This window comes from Stegodyphus dumicola, chromosome 7 (genome assembly GCF_044657685.1).
Source record: "Stegodyphus dumicola isolate Sdum_Otavi_A_Nest chromosome 7, ASM4465768v1".
NCBI lineage: Eukaryota > Metazoa > Arthropoda > Arachnida > Araneae > Eresidae > Stegodyphus > Stegodyphus dumicola.
The window spans coordinates 120,561,439-120,581,865 of record NC_140774.1 but is presented as its reverse complement, the minus strand read 5'-3'; the positions used below and the strand labels follow the sequence as shown (position 1 = coordinate 120,581,865).

Here is a 20,427-nt window from a genome sequence, read left to right as displayed (position 1 = left end):
CAGTTTTGAAAACGAAGGCTTACAGAATGAATTCTGTGAGATAATGCTATTTACAGATTTCTAAAATGCTTTATAGAATAAATAAACTCCAAAGTGAGAACTTTTAACTTTTTTTTTGTTTCCTGTAATTTGTTTACAATTAGAAGGATTGTTAAAGTTGAAATGGATTAATCCTCAACCATTTGGTTGGCCTGTATATAAAACATTAAAAAAAAGTCTAGGCCTCATAGATTATTCCATGAACTAACAAGGAAGATATGCCAACCTTGAGTTCGAAACTAGTCTATAAAAATGTAGTCGATTCTTTGCATTAAAAAATAAGGATATCAGTTAAAATTAGCTATTAAATACTAATACATAATACACAAAAATATTAAATATGAAGTTTTAAGTTATGAAATATGAATGAAGTCTCATTTTATTAAATATGAAGTTTCATGATTGTTCTATTGCTCGTTTCTATTGCTCACTTATTGATCTAATTTATAATAATTTTATAGTATCAAATAATTTTAATGTTTTATCTCAATCGTTTGCCCAATATTTGCCAAATTTTCATTTTACACTTTGAAATAAAATCATCAAATGTTGACGATTTACTTAGCATTGCTTATAAGCTTCTTAGCTTTGTTTATTAATTACGATGTTTAGAATTTATTTGGTACTCAACCTGCAGCATTACAAAGCTTACATTTATGTGAAGCTTCCTCTTGTAAAAAAGATAATAATCAGGATTTTGATAAATTCTGACCATATTTTTCAAATTTTTAATTTCTTCTTTGCTTATAATAGTTATTAGTAATTCCATAACGTCAAAAACAAACTTACGTCTTCTTGTGTGAATTGTAGTAAAAGTGTGAAGAATTATTTATTGAAAGTAGATATCTTACTAACAAAACTTATAAACAAAATGCAAATGAATGGAGCTGCACTATGAATAAATGTATAAATTACATTCTGCATACATTTATTCGTTTATTATTTTATATTTTTGTTCTGAGAATCGATTTTGAGATTTCGAAAACATCAGTTTGAAATTCTGAAAAATCGAAAACTACGAAGCAATTTCAAAAATCTTCATAATTTACGTATTTTTATTTGCCTGTCTACTTTATTTTAGCAGCTAAATTTTTTATCAGTGTGTGTTTTTAGCTGATAATATTTATATATACCATATTTACTCTCGTGTGTTCCTTTCTTTTTTTATAGTTTTAGCGTGCGAAAAAGCAAGAGAAAAAATTTATTCGAAGAATTTAATTTCCAAAGCAAGCAGGTTCAATAAGAATATAACAAAAGAAAAATATTCATGGGCAGAGTACCGGCAACTACCACAATATTATCTAGTTAAGGGAAATTTAGAATACACTAAGAATACGTTGTAATATTAACATTGCAAAGTCTAATAAGACATCTTCATTTTTATATCCTTGAATTTTGAATCTCGCACGTTCTTATTGCTGTCCACTGCCACACCCCAGCCTTCAAATTATTTCATGCTGTTGGAATTGCTGCTATCCGTATCGTCTGCTGCAGCTTGCATGGTGTTGCCATCCTTACCGTTCAGTCTATCTTTTCAAGTGCAATGATCTTTAGAATCATCAAAAGCACTAGATATCCCTTGCTGGCCATCACTAGCATTGCTTCGTCATTCCGAGCCCCTGTATCCAAAACTCAAATCAATAAGACGAAAACGACTACTGCCTGGGCGAATCACTTTTAAAATTTAAAGAAGCTCGATTGATGAACGTCTTGAGAAAGCGGAAAAATTGATAGAATACTTTAAAAAAATTCAGAACCTTGTGTTAGCTAAAGGGGAAAAGTACGCGAGTAAATATGGTATATATTTTAAAACTACTGAAAATTCTATTTATGAGGAAGTTGCAGGACTTCCTCATAAGAGACATCTACAATATCTATATTTTTCCCTTGTTCGTATACATGGTTTTAAAAGCTGCGTTTGCCGCCCAACCGGGATAGTTGTTAGCGACGCTAACTGCCAAGTCCTCTTGAGAGGTTGGTGGTAGGGGAAGAGAGCGTCGACCCGCCCCCCTCCAGAGTGCTCTCCAACAAAACTGGAAGCGGAACTGAGCAAAGTCGTATTGTCACCTGTATGGTGTTCAAGATTCTTGCCAACGACAAACGCAGTCTTGCTCTCCTTGTTACAATGAATTCCGTAGGCTTGTTATGATGTTACTGTCAGACAAGTGAGATAAGTCCGTCACACAAAACTGCATTTTAAAATAACATTATATAAGCATAATTATAATTAAATAATAGCATAATTATAAGCTATTACTTACATTAATGATTTCTAACTGCAATTAAAACGATATAAAATTCCTTTAAGGTGTATCATTATTTTATGTCCTTATAATTAGGATACTTTACTATTTGTTTAATATAAACTGTTTTTCTTTTCTCAGGTTTTGATATTATGTACAGTAATTTCAATTACTCTGGCTGCCGAAAAATCTGCGACGAAAAATGTAACAGTTTCTACATCAACTTTAGTGACCGATTTGTCCAAAGAAGAAACAGGACACTCTTCCTTCCAACTGGAACATGGGGAAAGCCGATCTAGATCTAAATCTCATACGTATTCGAAAGATGGTCGTGGTTATGGAAATCAGAATCCCATTTACGAGAAAAGTGAATATGAAGGTATGCATATATGTATTCGTACTTGAGTGGAACAGTGAAGTCATTGTAAAGTAAAATATGATGTATCTAATAGAATGCTCAGATTTATAGCTAAATTTTTAATATTAGATTAGAAATTAGAGTTAATATGAGAAGTTATGAAAATCAAAGTAGTCGAATAGAAACATAAAATTACGCATTTAAAAGGTCAACTTTGGTTTTCTGGCAAGAAAAAGTGTTTACTGAGCTCAGATGATATCCGGTATCTTCCGAAAATACCGCGGCAAATACATCGCGGAGAAAAGTACGCAAAATGACAACATCATCGTACAAAAACATCGTAAGAAAAAGATAGGAAGAGAAAACATAGCAGTTTGAAAACATCTTGATACAAAATAATGCTATTCAAAAACTTCACTGTTTTAAAACATCTTAGCGGAAAATATGGTAAAAAATAAAGCACCTACAAATTATCGGATGATAATAACACCTCAGACATGTGTTTTCAGGTTTCAAAGTTTAAATGCATGTTCGCATCATCAGTCCAAGTTTATGGAAAGATGTTACCACTAAGCCTATTTTATCAAAGAGATTAATTAAATAACGACTGTTAACGGTCAAATGCATAAGTTTATTAATTTTCTACTCATTTTCAATTTTTGAATATTTAAGTCACCTACTTGCTTTTCAGTAAAAATGTATCAGTTAATTCAAAAATATTAAATATAGAGATAAAAATATCCTTCATTGTTTCTTCGAATCGTTATGCGAACGTAGATTTAGAATTCTTAAAGTAAAGAAACACATATCATCATGGGACGATAGGTTGGTGCTTTATTTTTACAACGATGTTTTAAAACTACCTGTTTTTGAACCATTTCATTTTCTACGATTTGATGATTTATACTACGACTTTTAGAATTGCGATATTTTCTCCCAGCTTCCTTTTCTCCTATGATGTTTTGATCACCAATGTTCTCTCCCTATATTGTTTTTACCGCAACATCTTCGTCCGCGATTGTTTTCACCTGTTACCATGATATCTAAAGCACTCAGAAGTCATTTATGCAGAGTTTGTCAAACGTATTTCCTTAAAAACCTTTTTAAAAACATGCAAGATTGTTAAACATGCAATATCGCTTCTTAAGCGCATGCATTACTAAGTCCTGAGAAAGAAATAATATAATTGCATTCTGTTTACTTGACGGTTATTTTTTAATACGGCATTTGTCGCGTGTCTGCCATCAAGAGCCCTTAACTGAATTTTATGTTAATAAAAAAATATCCTATATCGTTAACAACGTTGAAGCTAGCAATTAAAAACCACGCGTTTGCTTCAAGGATTGTTTTGACAAAGTAACAAATCAAATTAAAAAAAATCCTCCCTTTCCCTTTATCCCCCTCTTTTTTTAATTTCTTGAAGGTAGTTCGTATTGTAAAAGGATCTGGCTATCATTATATGCGTTATAGGTTGCGTTACTAGCAGGGTATAAATTCAGTCAAAGACTACAGAAGCCGTTCTGTGGTATTTCTCAGCTTTTGAATGAACTTGTAACTCTAGTTTGAGCTCCAATAAGATAAAGATAAGATTTATTCAATCAGATTTGTTACACTGGAAAACAATTTGCAATACAATTTCTGTTGAGTTCGATTTTTAAACCGTTTTAAACTTAAATATGCATGCTTATGGAAATTTCAACCTATAAACGCAACGCAATGGCCATTGTTCACCGATACCTCAAAGCGCAAATTAAAGTGTATCCTCCTCCACAATGGAAATTTATTTAGTGCAGCACCAATAGGCCATTCAGTTTGTGTGAAGAATATGAAGCCATAAAGAGATATTATATTAGCCATACTGATTTATTGCATGCACGAATGGATCATCCGTGTTGAACTTAAAATGGTGTGCTTCCACCTTGTCCAGCAACGATATACCGAGTATCCCTCTTTTATGAATATGTGGGACAACAGAGGTCGTGAGAAGCATTGGGTGCAGTCGAATAGGCCGCCAAGATCTGACCTGAAACCTACAGATCCAAACATTCTACATCAGCCACTTACGACAGAAAGAACATTACATTTGCTCATCTGCATATAAAATTGGGTCTCATGAAGCAATTTGTTAATGCTCTGCTAACTGAAGAAGACTGTTTCAAGTATCTCATTTCTACATTTCCTAGCCTATCATTCGAAAAGGTAAAAGCCGGTGTGTTTGATTGTCCGCAGATTCAGCAGCTCGTTAAAGATGAACATTTCATCCGAATAATGACAGAACTTCAAAAGAATGCATGGTTGGCATTCAAAAACATTGTCAAAGGCTTTCTTAGAAACACACGAGCACAGAATTACAGCGAAATTATCCAACAACCTTTGGAGGGCTTCAAAGCGCTTGGTTGCAATATCAGCATCAAACTGCACTTTTTACATACTATCTTGATAACGTTTCGAAATTTCTTTGTGCACCCACTCATTGATGAGCAGTGAACGATTCTAGCAAGAGCAATTCTAGGTCATGGAGGCTCATTACCAAGGTAGACTATGATCTGCATATGATGACTGTATCCACAGGTTAAACACACCAGAAAAAGCCACAAATTTTTACCTTTATGAACATATTTACTCTTTGATAAAAAAAACCTTTACTATTTGTAGAACAAAATTCAACTTGCAGTAACTATATAATAGTCTTTGCGTGAATAAAACTACTCTTTTGAACAGTATATTTGGTAAGTTTTCTATTTATTTTCCTTTTATGAATATAAATACATAATTTGTAAGACTTTTGAGACAAAGAGAGGTATTCTGTAGCTTAAAAAGTGGACGCAATGGACAAAACTTGAGGTTATTTTTGGATTCAGAGATCAAAGTTAGTCAAAAACAAGTGGCAGATCTAAAACAACAAAACTGCTGCTCCCTTGCATTATTTAACCATATATTTTACTAATTTATTTTATTAAATTTTTATTTATCTCTTTATATGTTATTCAGTTATTATAATTAATTATGCGTTATATACTTACGTATTATCCCATTGACCATGAAAGTTGGCTAAAATCGAACAATGAATGGAATATTCTATTTAGAATTCTATGAATACAAGCAGGTATTGTTCCAGTCTGTCTTATTTTGATGACCATATTCTGCAAATCGTGCCACGAGCACTTTCGAGGCCGCGAAAAAAAAAGTCGCAGTTTAGTGTTCCCCAGCTTAAAAAAGATGGCCCACCAGCAGCCTTGCTGTAAAAGCGGCTGGACACTAGTTCGGTCTGGAATTCGAGTCTCAGCAAACGGTTTGGGTGCATGGGCGTTTTCGTGGTTTTTCCCGTGTGTAACATGGATATGAAGCAGTTTCTCTTAAAAAGACCTCCACGGGGCATCCCTTCCTTTCCGTATAGTGCCTAAGGGCGAAGCACGTAATAAGTAGAAAAACTTCAAAAAGATTAAGAACCATGGTCTGACGCCAATGAGATTTGGTCATATATACTATAATTCTGTATTATAGAAAAAGAAAATGAAACCTAAAGAATAATTTATAATCTGTTGAAAAAAATGCAAGAGTGAAATATCTCAGTATATCTCCTTACGATATAAGAAAAGTTCTTCCCTTGGGTATTCATCCATCTCTACATCTGGGGCTTGGCGATGTATCGTATTTTCCAAAAGACAAAATTTGGCAACTTATTGCTAAATTTCGCGATTTTGTAAAGCACCTAAAATTTTTATTTAGGAGTAGTAAATCTAATGGAACGGGTGAATTGAAATGGCTAAAACACTATGACGTGCCGTTTCTAAGACCAAATTTATATGGCTCGAACTTTGACATTGGTTTAGACACTTTAATTGACTTCATGATGTAGTGCTTTAGACACTTAAATTATATCCTGATATATTAAAGGTGTGAATGGAGCATGAATAAGTGTGCCAAATTAGATTAGATTTCATTTGTTTTCGAAAATATATTTAATTATATCTCTTTCAGTAATGATATAATATGTGCTATAAGAAAGTAATTTATTTATGTTATATTAATATATTGTTATTTTACATCTACTAATAATATTAAGAATCCTTTAATGATGATTTGTGTGATAACTGTTTTAATTAAAACACTAATAAATTAACTTAGTTAATTAAGCAAAAGCTTATATGTGATCAGTTATATTTCTTAACAAATAAAGGTACTTACATATTTTCCCGTCGACTAAGAAACTGAGGCTTGAACGTTGGCGAACATCCTACCAAAATTGTGCCAATCATTCCTGCGAAATTCTGATGGAATAGACATTTCTTTATTTAATTAACAATCAGAACTCAACCTGCTTCGTTTTTGTGTTTCGTAAAAAAAGCTTTCACCGGTTTCTACAACTTTGTTAGGCTCCCTGATTATATAAGAAGCATTGTTTAGAATGCTATGAGTACAAACTTCCCGCGAGTAATTCTACCAATCTGTAACTGTCTTGTCGGCCATACTCAGTTTATCATATCGTGTTATTTAATACAGCGGTTGTCAACCCTTAGACTTCACGGATATATAATTTTATATTTGGCGGACCATTAATATGAATTTAAAAAAACCTTAATCAGACAATAAAAACAACATATTGTTGCGTGCGTACGGGTTCGTTATGAAATGAATGCACAAGTCCGATGAAAAATGAACAAAAATTTATTATTATCACAACAAAAATGCTTAAATTTTCTCAAATTATCATGCAGTATTATAATATCTCACAGTAGTTATCTTTTAACTAGTACTCAAATGTCCAATAGAACTTAATTCAAAACAGTTGAAGAAAGCTAACCCGCGAATTCGCTACAATCAACAAGAGCAGTTTTCTAAACAACAACAAACTAAGCAACTACCACGAACTGAGAGGTTTTCCTCCTTTTATAAGATTTTTAAATCGCGTGCGAGAACTTTCTGGTACTTTCTCGAAATCAAAAAGACATATTTATTTATTTAATGTTAGGTGCACGTGCTCTTGTATTTTCAATTTTTCCGGCTTAGCTTTCTTTTAATATTCATCACGCGCTGCACTGCGCGGGAAATAAAACCATTTAATTTATAATTGAACTAACATTAGCTTTTTAAATACCAAATTCGTAACACTGCCCCTTCCCAAGGACTGCACGTCCCGGGCAGTACAATCCCTGGACAGGAAACTAAACTTACAACTGTGGCATATATGCATTAATAAGCATTACATTACAATAATAAACAACATGAATAATAAATGCAATAAATAAAACAAATCAAATGCTATCAAATACAAATCAAATAATAAATGCAAATCAAATACTAAATACAAATCAAATCAAATACACATTTAAAAACAAAAAGGACCATGGTCTTATACTATTTACAATTATTTACATTATGTACTATGGCCAGAGTAATGAGCTAACCTGTCGTAATGAACGACTTTTAGGTTTAGAGTTCGAAGACTTACGAATTCGAACCACGACGTCATTCAGCCTTTTTAGGACTGTGTACGGGCCATCCCAAGGTGACTGTAATTTCGGACAAAGTCCTTTCCGTCGAGACGGATTCCACAACCACACCTTGTCTCCTTCGTGGAATTGATGTTCAGTGTCGTAGCGAGTCTTCATCTTCTCTGTCGCCAAGTTGACTCGCTCTCGTGCAAAGTTGTGCATCACTTCAAACCGGGCCTGGAGATCTTGAATATATTCCTCAGACGATGAAGGAGCAGCCGGAGGGCGACCAAACAATAGATCACAAGGCAGACGAAGGTCACGACCGAAGAGCATCTGTGATGGGGAATAGCCGGTAGTCTCGTGGACAGAACTGCGGTAAGCCAATAAAAACAGTGGTAATTTCTCGTCCCAATCCTGTTGGTTTCTGGAAACCACTAATGAGAGATTATTAAGGATGGTTCGATTGAATATCTCTACCATGGCGTCCGACTGGGGATGTAATGGCGTCGTTTGTGTTTTGTCAATGCCGAGTATTTTGCAGAGTTCTTTGATTACTGCAGACGTAAAATTCCTTCCCTGATCGGAATGTAACTGAAGAGGCACTCCGAACCTGGAAATCCAGTGCTGTACCATCATCTCAGCTATTGTAACAGCCTCTTGATCAGGAACAGGATATGCTTCAGGCCACTTGGTGAAGTAATCAATGACAACGAGTATGTATTTGTTGCCATCTGCAGTTCGTGGCAGAGGTCCCAAGATGTCAAAGGCTATACGTTCAAAAGGCGCCCCTACGTTGTAACGTTGTAACTTGCCTCGGCTGCGTCTCTTCGTTCCTTTCCGACCTGCACAGGCATCGCAGGATCGGCACCACTTTTGCACGTCATCCTTTGCATTATTCCAGTAAAAGCGGTCACGAACTCTCTGTAAGGTCTTCATTATTTCAAAGTGACCTCCCGTAGGGCTGTTATGTAGTTCTTTAAGGACATCAGGAATGCGGGATCTTGGAAGTATCAGCTGCCATCGGAACGTCTTCCCATCATCCGATTCGAATTTCCGGTATAAGACGCCGTTTCAAATGTGAAGTGAATCCCAGAGTGTTCAATATTGTTTGGTTGTAGGACTACAGATGGTCCTGCCAGGTAGGTTTTCTGTTTGATGACTCCATTAAATCAATTATGGGTTTAATATCGCGGTATTCCAGCTGGTCTTTCCTGAGTTCATCATCACTCCATGGTTTCGGTCAGCCGATGTTGATGTTGTAATTTGTCTTGCGACCGGAGTCAGCAGCTCGTATTTCGCTTCCACCCTGGAACAATATCGGCAGCTTTCTTGGCAAGGTCTTCTAGACAGGGCGTCGGCGTTTCCGTGTGATGATCCCTTACGATGACGGATAGTGATGTCATATTCTTGGAGTTTCTGTATCCACCTGGCTATTTGACCCTTAGGATTCTTGAAATTTAAAAGCCAGGTCAATGATGCATGATCGGTGCGGAGCAGGAATTTTTTGCCGTATAGATAGTGATGGAACTGTTCTACAGCTTTGACTATGGCGAGCAACTCTTTCCTGGTGACACAATAATTCCTCTCCGGTTTAGACAGGCATTTGCTCCAGTACGCCACTACACGTTCTTGGCCGTCTATTTCTTGGGACAAAACAGCACCGACACTTTCATTGCTCGCGTCGGTGTCGAGAATAACTGGTCGGTCGAGCTGAGGATACGTCAGGATTGGAGCAGATGTTAAAGCCTCCTTTAAGTTGTTAAATGCATCCTCGCATTCTTTTGTCCACAAGAACTTTTGGTTGCTCTCTGTCAGCTTGTGAAGGGGTCTTGCGATGGAAGAAAAGTCCTTCACGAATCTCCTATAGTAGGTGCAAAGCCCTAGGAAGCTTCTCAGCTGATGGACATTTTCGGAACGTTTCCAGGATTTAACCGCTGATACCTTTTCAGGATCCGTGCACACACCTTCTGCAGAGATGACATGTCCCAGATAAGTCACTTCCTTTCGGAACAATTTGCATTTAGCAGGACTCAGCTTCAGATTGGCTTCTTTCAGTTTCTGAAGCACCTTCCTAAGATTTTCTAAATGTTCTTTAAAACTCTTTCCGACGATGATGATGTCGTCCAGGTATATCAGGCAGGCTTCGTAGGAAAGGCCTTTCGAAAGTCTCCATAACACGTTCGAATGTTGCCGGCGCATTACACAGTCCAAACGGCATCACCTTGAATTGCCAAAGCCCTTGTCCCGTAGTAAATGCCGTCTTTTCTCGGTCTCCAGGCTGTATTTCTACCTGCCAATACCCACTCTTTAAGTCAAGTGTTGAGAACCACTTGCTTCCAGAAAGAGTGTCTAGAATGTCGTCAATTCTAGGAAGAGGGTAACTGTCTTTCTTCGTAACCTCATTCAACCGGCGATAGTCAACGCAAAATCTTGTTGAGCCGTCTTTCTGACTAGGACGATTGGAGATGCCCATGGACTAACTGAAGGCTCGATGACATAGCCTTCTTCCATATCTTTTAACAGTGTTTGCACCTCTTCTTGTTTAGCAAACGGTAGACGTCTTGGATGTTGCTTGATCGGGGATGATCGCCGGTATCTATTCTATGTTGTGTCAAACTAGTTCGACACACGTCAGAAGACGAGCGGGAGAAAACAACTTGAAGATCTTTAATGACGCGATCGGCAGCATTCCTCTCTTTATTGTTTAATTGCGCATTCTGCAATAACTCATGTAATGCTCTCTGAGGACACGGATTCTTGGATGTTACTCTTTCTTTCAACGGTGGTTACTGGAGTACATGCTGCAACCACTTCACCTTTCTTAATAATGCTCCCCTTCTCAGTTACATTGGCGACTCTCACCGGGATAACCGTTCTGGATAGGTCGACGAGTGTCGAGGCTACTAGTACTCCTTTTGGGCTATTACAGTTATTGGGATATTCTATGATGCCGTAGCGGAAATTTCTGTTTTCGGCTATGGATTCAGGAAGTAAAATTTCTGTTCTTGCCGGTATTGTGATATTATCTTGTGCTATGATTTTATGGACAGATTTAACTTCTTCATCATTAACTCCAAATAACGCTATGTCCTCAGATGTAGAATGCAATTCGTTATTTTTAAAGTCCAAGGAAAAATTGTATTTCCTTAGAAAGTCCAATCCGAGTATGCAAGAATCAGTGATCTCTGCTACATATGCCGTGTGATGGTAAGCGGCACTTCCAAACGTGATGTTAACATTTACTTTTCCATCGATGTCGATCTTCTCATCGGACACAGTCTGTAGGGTAACGCAGGGCGGCGTCCAGATAAGTTTGCTTCCCAGTTGTTGAGCCAAATCTTTTCGGATGATGGTAACGTTGGCTCCTGTATCTATCGTCATATTGCAGGGAACTCCATTAATATATCCTACTATGAAAAGTTCATTACTGCCGCCTCTCACTGCAGAAATCTGAAGCGCTTTAAACTGGGGCTTTTCATTATCTGTCAACCTCCGCCCCGCGAGATGGCCACTAATTAGTTTCCCTGCTGTTTGTTAGGAGCGGTCTTAGCATCCGTGCCCTGGGGTGTTCTGCAGTTTCGTCGTATGTGTCCTTCAGCACCGCAGTTCCAGCACTTTACGGTCGGTTTCTTGTCACCAATATTCTGTCTCAAGGCGTTCAGTTGTCTAGTTAAATCGTCTAGACGAGCAGTGACTTGATTCCCTGGCTCCTGGACTTAAGCAGCTCTGACTGGGTGGTGGTCTCGACGCGTGGCTTGCTGGGCTGCCTCAAATTTCATGGCGCACACTAAAGCGCTTTTCAGATCTTTAACATCCGCCATTCGCAGTGCTTTCTGTATTTCAGGGTCCCGGATGCCATCGATGAAATATTGCAGGGACAGGATTTCCCTTGTTTCTGTCGGGCACTCCGAAAAGGCGTGATGTGACAGCCTTTCAACATCCGTGGCGAGCTCCTGAAGTGTTTCGATGAGCTTCTGTTGACGGGATTTTAATTGGAGCCTGCTGTAGTCTTTTAAACATTTCTCGCCGAAGAGCAGCTCCAAAGCGCCGGATAGAGCTTCGAAATCTAGCCTTTGATTTTCGGTAAGCGTTTGCAGGATATCCGCTGCGTCTGCTCTCAGAGAAGCGGCGAGATGACAGGCCTTAGCTTGGGAATCCCATCCATTCGCATCCGCAACGATAGAAAACTGGGTCTTATACACTTACCAGGATGTCTTCCCATCATATGTGGATAGCTTCAGAAATGGACGAGCAGGCATCGGTAAGAATTTAAAATCATCACTCTTGCTCCCTGCCGTCGCTACGAATTTCTTTAAAGTTTTCATTTCTTTGGCAACTGCAGACACTCTCTCTTCAATTTATTGTTGGACGGCTGAAACTCTTCCTTCGACTCGTTGCTCCACAGCCGACACCCTATCTTCTATTTCATCTTTGACAGAAGAAACCTTTTCTTCAATTTGCCCGACTTTATTTTCGACAGTTCATATTCTGTCTTCCATAGCCTCAAATTTACTTTCTATTACGCAGGTTATTCCTCTTTTCATTTCGTCTTGACCTACTTCAATCTTTTCTTGTACAGCTTTTATATCTTCTTTAAAAGTTATTTGACCACCTTGAATGGCCTTCATCTCTTCCTTAACAGATTCCTGGACCAATTTCATTTCTTCCTTAATGGATTCCTGGCCCAATTTCATTTCTTACTTAACGGATTCCTGGCCCAATTTCATTTCTTCCTTAACGGATTCCTGGCCCAATTTCATTTCTTCCTTAACGGATTCCTGGCCCAATTTCATTTCTTCTTTAACGGAGTTGACGGCTACTTCCATCTTTTCTTGGAAAGCAGCAAATGCAGTCATCATTTGCCTGAATTATTGTTCCGTCGCTCTTGTTATTGGCATTCAAATCCCACTTCTGACACCAAAAATTGTTGCGTGCGTACGGGTTCGTTATGAAATGAATGCACAAGTCCGATGAAAAATGAACAAAAATTTATTATTATCACAACAAAAATGCTTAAATTTTCTCAAATTATCATGCAGTATTACAATATCTCACAGTAGTTTTCTTTTAACTACTCAAATGTCCAATAGAACGTAATTCAAAACAGCTAAAGAACGCTAATCCGCGAATTCGCTACAATCAACAACAGTAGTTTTCTAAACAACAACAAACTAAGCAACTACTACAAACTGAGATGTTTTCCTCCTTTTATAAGATTTTAAAATCACGCGCTAGAATTTTCCAGTACTTTCTCGAAATCAAAAAGAGATATTTATTTATTTAATGCACGCGCTCTTGTATTTTCAATTTTCCGGCTTAGCTTTCTTTTAATATTCGTCACGCGCTGCACTGCGCGAGAAATAAAACCATTTAATTTATAATTGAACTAACATTAGGTTTTTAAATACCAAATTCGTAACAATAATATGATTATATATTGCACAATGTATAATTAAGAAGCTCTTATGACTTTGAACAGTAAAAGAAATTAGCTATGTATTTTTAAGAAGTTACTATAACTATCTAAATAACATAGAAAAGTAAAATGTAGTATATATTTTTAAGAAGCTTTATGACGTGCCGTATATTCTGGCGTACAGCGCGCAATTTTAATACAAAAAATAAAATGCGTATTTACAAGTGAGTGTTTTACGTCGGATATAAAAATAAGGAAAAGATGAGCATTAAAAAATTAGATTTTTACGTATATCTAAATGCTGTTTATTTTAAAGAAATGTCATACCTTATGAATTTAAAACCTTTCATTAACGTATAACATGAAAAATGTGTCAGTTTCGTCTACCGTTTATATCTTCAGCCACTTCATCGAATTCTGTTTCACCTTGACCATCACTGTTACTCAAATCCATAAATAAATGATCATCTTTCGTTTTATCTACAATACATTATTAGATATACTACATTTTAAGTGAGTTTTGAATTATGTCGGTTTAATTTCATGCTATGCATTTATTATCGACTCACACACTATTTCTAGACTGGCATGACGCATTCGAACTCATTTTGTAAACTCTTTTTTCACCTTATAACATCCACATAGTCCACTGCCGTTTCAAATTTCCTTTAATGGTTTATTGATAAGTATTTCTAAAGGCTGAACTAATGGCGCTAATCCGCGTGGAATAACAAATATGCCTATGTTACAGCCTTTCGTCATTCTTCTCGTTATCCATTAGATATGATCTGAACATGTCTAAAAGACTTTCTGGATTCTTTAAGGTAACAGGACGCTTTTTCCAAACATTTCTTGTCCACAATTTTACACGGTTTTCGTTCATCATCCTTTCTTATGAACATTAATGAAAACACCATTTTGGAAATTACATTTCCGCGTGGTCTTTCTTTTAAAAATAACCATCGGCTTTAATTTTGTACGGTTCCGTTAAACAGGAAAGCAGTACAGTGAGTTGAGATATTGCGTCACCTGTTGTTTTTTATATGAACCTTTTTTGTTCCTTTTCCAGCAATTGTTTTATTTCCTATCATATCCAACATCGCTTGAGTTTCACTCACATTTTCAATATATGGTAACAATATGTTACAATAAATATTTTCTTTTTGCATTCGTATCTTAGCAACGTAGCTCTGAAAATTTATCAATTTGTTATACAAATCTTTCGGTAGTCTTCGTGAAACTTTTGTTTTTTGTAAGACATTGAAAATTTGAATCTGATAGACCTGCTGAAGTGAGATATTTTTGTTCTTGATATTAGTATGATGCAAGAAGAGTTAATTGGATTGAATGGATGTCTTCAAATATTAATATTATTTAAAATACATCTGCATGCTAAGTTTTGAAGTTTAAAAGTTATTCGTAAGAAATTCCAAATTAAAATTGTTATCGAACAATATTACTAACTTTTCTCTCTTATTACTTAGTAGCATTAGGCTTTTCACAAAATAATAATTTAGTGCCGAAAACAAGAATGAAGTTGAATATTTTTGATTGAGGATTTTTGATTTAAGAATTAAGTTCAATTGCGTGCCAAATATTAAAAAAAATATATCAATACATTCAAGCGCAGGCATAACATTAATTAAAACTGAACTTCTGTGATTTTGTTACTGAAAACTTGTTTATATTTGGAAAATAAAAAAATATTAGTTACACGAAAAGTAATAAAACATAAATTTAACGAATTATTTATTTTCAAAACTTTTGTGTGCATTCTGAGTCTAATTATTATCTTTAAGTTATTTATGTTCAATTATTTACATTTTGATTGTATTTTACGCTGTATGTTATAGAGCAAAATGTAAAGAGAGTCAATGAATAAAACCATTCTTTTAAAAAGAATTGGTGCAAGAAAAAGATCGAGAATCCTTGGTGTAAATAATAAAAACAATATATATAATGCATGTATTTAAGAAGCTACGTTGTTTTGCTCTGCGTAATAAAGAAAGTTAAAATAATGCTATACATGTTTTTAAGAATTTTTAAAATTAATTTATGGGAGTGTATAGGAAGGGTAGGTTCCCTTAAAGGGCTCAACGAATGTTTGTACTGTAAATACTAATGGAAGAGATTCCAAGTCTGTTACTACTGTTTTCTACTTGCTTTTATAGTTATTAATTGTAACAAGTACTCTTTTTCTAAAACTAGATTACGATTCACAACTCACTCAATTTTCTCCCCATCAGTCTTCAGAGGTAGATAAGAAATAATTTAATTGTTTAACGTTTTTGAAACAAATATGAGTTTGATCTCTTTTTTTTTCCAGCAGAAGTAAAAGTATTTTATGCATATTTCCTTTATAATCATTGCTTTAATTAGATAAGATAAGATTAGAATGGAAATCTTTATTATTTGCTGTCAAAAAAATGTATCTTATTTACTCAGACTTTTAAATGGGTAAGAATTATCTAGATTTTTACAGTCATTCGTATTTATCTCCTATTGTTTATTAGGGTCATTACTACAATGCATGCCATCTCATTATAGTGAAATTTGACATCTTATCTGTAATTGATCTCTTATCTGTAAGTGGATAACTCTTGAAAAATTGTTTTTCATTATCTCATTGGTGCTTATCTCTCATTAATGCATACATGAAAAAAAATTCAGTTTCCAGATTAACTTTAAGAATGCAATTTAAGTATTTGAATAATATTCGATCGTAAGAAAGTTCAGTTATTCTATTATTATGAACATAATTGCCAATTTTGTCAATGATTACTTGAGAACACGAATCTGTTCTTTGTAAATTAACTACAGTTATGACAATATTTAATGAAACTTGAGTAATCAAAATATTTCAAACTTCAGTTAGGATTTTTGGTTTTAATATTTCTACGTGACATATTTATTTATTTAATGTTAAATGCACGTGCTCTTGTATTTTCAATTTTTCCGGCTTAGCTTTCTTTTAATATTCGTCACGCGCTGCACTGGGCGGGAAATAAAACCATTTAATTTATAACTGAACTAACATTAGCTTTTTTAATACCAAATTCGTAACAATATTAATACGGAAAAACAATATTCAACTTTCCAACACATGTAATTCTAATTTTCCTTTGTTAATATAATTTTTGAAACATTTGGTGTTCAGCAGCATACCTTTATGGAATTCAGGTTACCTCTCCTGATTATGAGTAACAGTTAAAGCACTATTAACACCTCATTGATACACACATTTCGTTCACATTTAAAAATTATTTGAAAAATACCAAAATCTTACCTTCTTGTACAGAAAGCTTAACCTTTCCATATCACTGAAAAGGAAATTCACGAAAGCAAGAACAAACTGGCAAACGCAAAGCACTATCAATAAACTGAAAGTGTTATGCCGCCAATTTTTAATTATTGTAAACACAATAATCAGCGCTTACTCAGCAATGGCACCATCGATCAACAGTTAGACAAAACAAAAACGGAAACTTCCAGTGACGCAATTATAAACAAGAATGCAGATGGTTCTCATAAAAATCCATCAAATTGCCTATTGACACTGAGAAAAACTGCCTTATTAACGACTACAATAGCATATGTAGGAAAGAGAATTTCAGTTCGCGCTATTATTGATAACAGCAGCATATCCATGGATACCAACTTTTACTTTCAAATGTCGCTCAGATACACCTGCAAAAGTCGCTAAGTTCAGATGGAATTTCGCTAAAAGCAGTAGCTGAAATTTAAAAAAAAAAAGTATAATCCATATTCCATAATAGGTTTTGTTACTCGTCATTTTTTATACTGAATCTTCATAAAAATATAAATAATGTCCCAATTTATCTGCGGTCAATCAGAAGTTTTTCACGGACCACCGGTTGGCGACTGCTGCTTTAATAGACGCTTTTTTATGGTAAGATTCATAACTTTTGTATTAATCCACTGCTTATTATTCTGTAGAAGATAGATCCCAAATTTAAGAATTTTTTATATGGAAAAAAGAAATACAGAAATGACAGTTAATTTATATCCTTGTTTATAAATACAAAACGTGGCTTATAGAGAAGCAAGCAGGGTTACATCAAATGGAAGTGCAGATGTTTTGAGTGTGTAGTTAGGTCATGCGTATCCATAACTGGCGATAAATTGCGCTGCTTGGCGACAGGTTCACAGTCGACAGGATAATAGGTTATATGCCCAAATAAATTTCCACGTAATGTGGAATGGTTAAAAACAGTAAATTTTACGATGCAGTAATTTGAGATCACTTTACAAAATTCATGTAGTCATAATATTAGCCTACATTTTAGAAATCATAATTTTGAAAAGACGCTATCGGTAGTAAAAATAGATAAATTTGTTTATATTTTTATTAGATTATGATAAGTTTCAATGAACATTGTTAGGCTTCTTGATCTTTAGCTATGCATCTTATTATCATTTATTGACACTTTAAACATTGACATGTCAGTTAGCGCTCTAAACAAAACTTCCATTATCTATAGGAAATGTCAGCCGATATTTTAAACAAAGTGGGTCATTTTCAAAATATATAATGATTGATCCTTATTTTCAATTATTGCAGTTAATAAATTATGTGAGATATTGATTAAAACTCGGCAAATTTTGCGACAGCAAAATAATTTTATGTTTATATATCGCAATACCTTTGTTTCACATAAAACGTCAAATGGCGTTGTGCGTAGGCGAATATTAAATTTTATGTAGGACGCAAGTTGGCGTTCCCACCGTTAAAGAGCTAAATTATGATTTTGTCAAAACTTAACTGTTATTTCTTTTATTCAGAGCGTGCAGTTGAATACGACAAAGAAGCGCAGAGAGGTGATGATTATTACAAAACAAGTGCCGAAGACCCTTTTCGGCATTCTCAATTGTCACGCCCTCAAGAGGACGATTACGATGATTCTTTCGAGAATCCCTATGGACGTGGTAATCCTTTTGAACAGCGTAATCCCTTTGGACAACGTGATAGGGACCATTCATATGAAGAAGTAGGAAATGGTAAAGGTTCATCTTTTCCCTACGGAGACAAAAATGACAACAGATATAGACATGAGGATTACAGCAAAGAAGAATCCTATGAGTCAAAAGAGGATGGTGGATATGGAGGTAAACCGCCTTACCTTCAGCAGGGTTTTGAGCCATCTAGGAAGCAACAGCAGCCAGCATATGACCCCTTGGATGTACCGGATGCCGACGGGAAGTCTGGATATGGAGTTCAAGGAACTAAAATTTATCCACCCAAGCCACAAGAAGAAAGATTATTCTATCCACGAACTCCAGCAGCTCATAGGTAATGCTTGCATTTGCTCATATATATTTGCATTTGCTCATATAGGTATTTGGTACTATATATAGATATTTTCGCAATACTTTTATACTTCGAATGTTATGATAGATAATTTATGCAGTATACATTGATTTATTAACTAAAAATTATTATTATTATCACCCCCCAGTTTTCTAGCGTTATGTTTTGAAAATTTTAAATATGTTCCCATAATTTCCCCCTTCCTCTATTTGCATAATTTCCGCCTTCCTCCTACAGTTTTCCCTATGAGGGCTAGTTTATTGGTAAACTGTACTGTATTGATTAATTATACTTTTATTCAATTTGTATTTGTCTTTTTTTATTAGCACTCCGTGCATTTTATTTTCACCTACATTTATTATTTGAAACATATTTTGTGCGGATTCTTCAGTAAGCCACCCTGACGTGGCAGGCACAGTTAAAAACCTTCCCAAATATGTAAATTCACTTCATTTTTATTATTCACGTTATAGCTTATTGTAGCCTTATCTGCTGCTGCTATGTTAGGTATAGCAGCTCTAAAAACCCCTACTTTGTATGATACTGGTTCCACTAATATTATAGACTTCTTCCTGCTCAGAAATACCAGTTATCCACTCCATATTTCTGTGTTGGATGAAATCTTTGATCGCAAATTAGAATTAACGTGGATGCCAATTAGAATTAACGTGGATGTAAGACATCATATCAGACCAAGTAAAAGAGCCATTATTACTGACTGGCTGAAATACGCCAATGCTATAAACCAGCGTTTCTCAACCTTTTGACTAACGTGTAGCATCTAAACAAAAATTGAAAACCTTTACATCACTACAAAGTACTACTACTACCACCACCACTCTTGAACAAAGCTCAACTCGCATAAATTTACGAGTGTTAGAAAAAAACTCAATCAGGTTGTCGGGGTTTTAATTTTTGAATTTAATAGTTAAAATACTATACTTTTTTGCGTACCACCAGTTGAGAACTCCTGCTCTAAACGATATTCACTGCACTTTGCAAACATTTCATTCCGGGAATGACTGCACTTTGAAGACCTGGCTTAAAAACGACAAATTCATGTGAATGTTGACAAAACAGCCACAGTCCTATTCACCAAGGAGAAGAAAATCAATACAATTTTTTTTTTACGAAGCTACTCCGTCCTTGTCTAAACAAGTCCCTTATCTTCGAGTATTTCTCACTTATTCTCTCTCATGGACCCCATACATTACGTTTCGAGCGCGTAAAGCTGAACTCCATTCTTTACGTTTTCGAAATAGCGTTTTATCTGTTGATAATTAGTTACTCGTTTATAAATCCATTCTCTCTTATGTTTGTCCAGTTTGAATTAATTCCAGTAAAACACAAAGAAAGCCTTTGCAAACCGATCAAAACTATATATTGCCGCAGATAACCAACTCACCGTGGTACATTAGAATTAATATCATTCACGAAGAACTTAAAATAGTTCAGTTAAGGATATACTGTTGTTATCATTTGATCAAAAGTTTTCTCAATAGCCAGAAACTAATTAATAATCCTATGATAAAAATTTGGAATTATACCTTTACTGATACTAATAATATTAAAATGTCAATGGTCATCTTAACTCCTCACTTAAT

General features: G+C 35.2%; 1 protein-coding gene across 1 annotated transcript in view; it reads left to right on the top strand.

Annotated features, from left to right (window-relative positions):
* Nucleotides 1-20,427, top strand: part of LOC118188498 (uncharacterized) — a 62,993-nt gene that overhangs the window by 25,355 nt on the left and 17,211 nt on the right. The window contains exons 2-3 of the mRNA XM_035358933.2: nucleotides 2,424-2,661; nucleotides 18,298-18,805. Coding sequence (XP_035214824.1) covers nucleotides 2,424-2,661; nucleotides 18,298-18,805 — 746 coding nt within the window. The remainder of the gene's footprint in view (nucleotides 1-2,423; nucleotides 2,662-18,297; nucleotides 18,806-20,427) is intronic.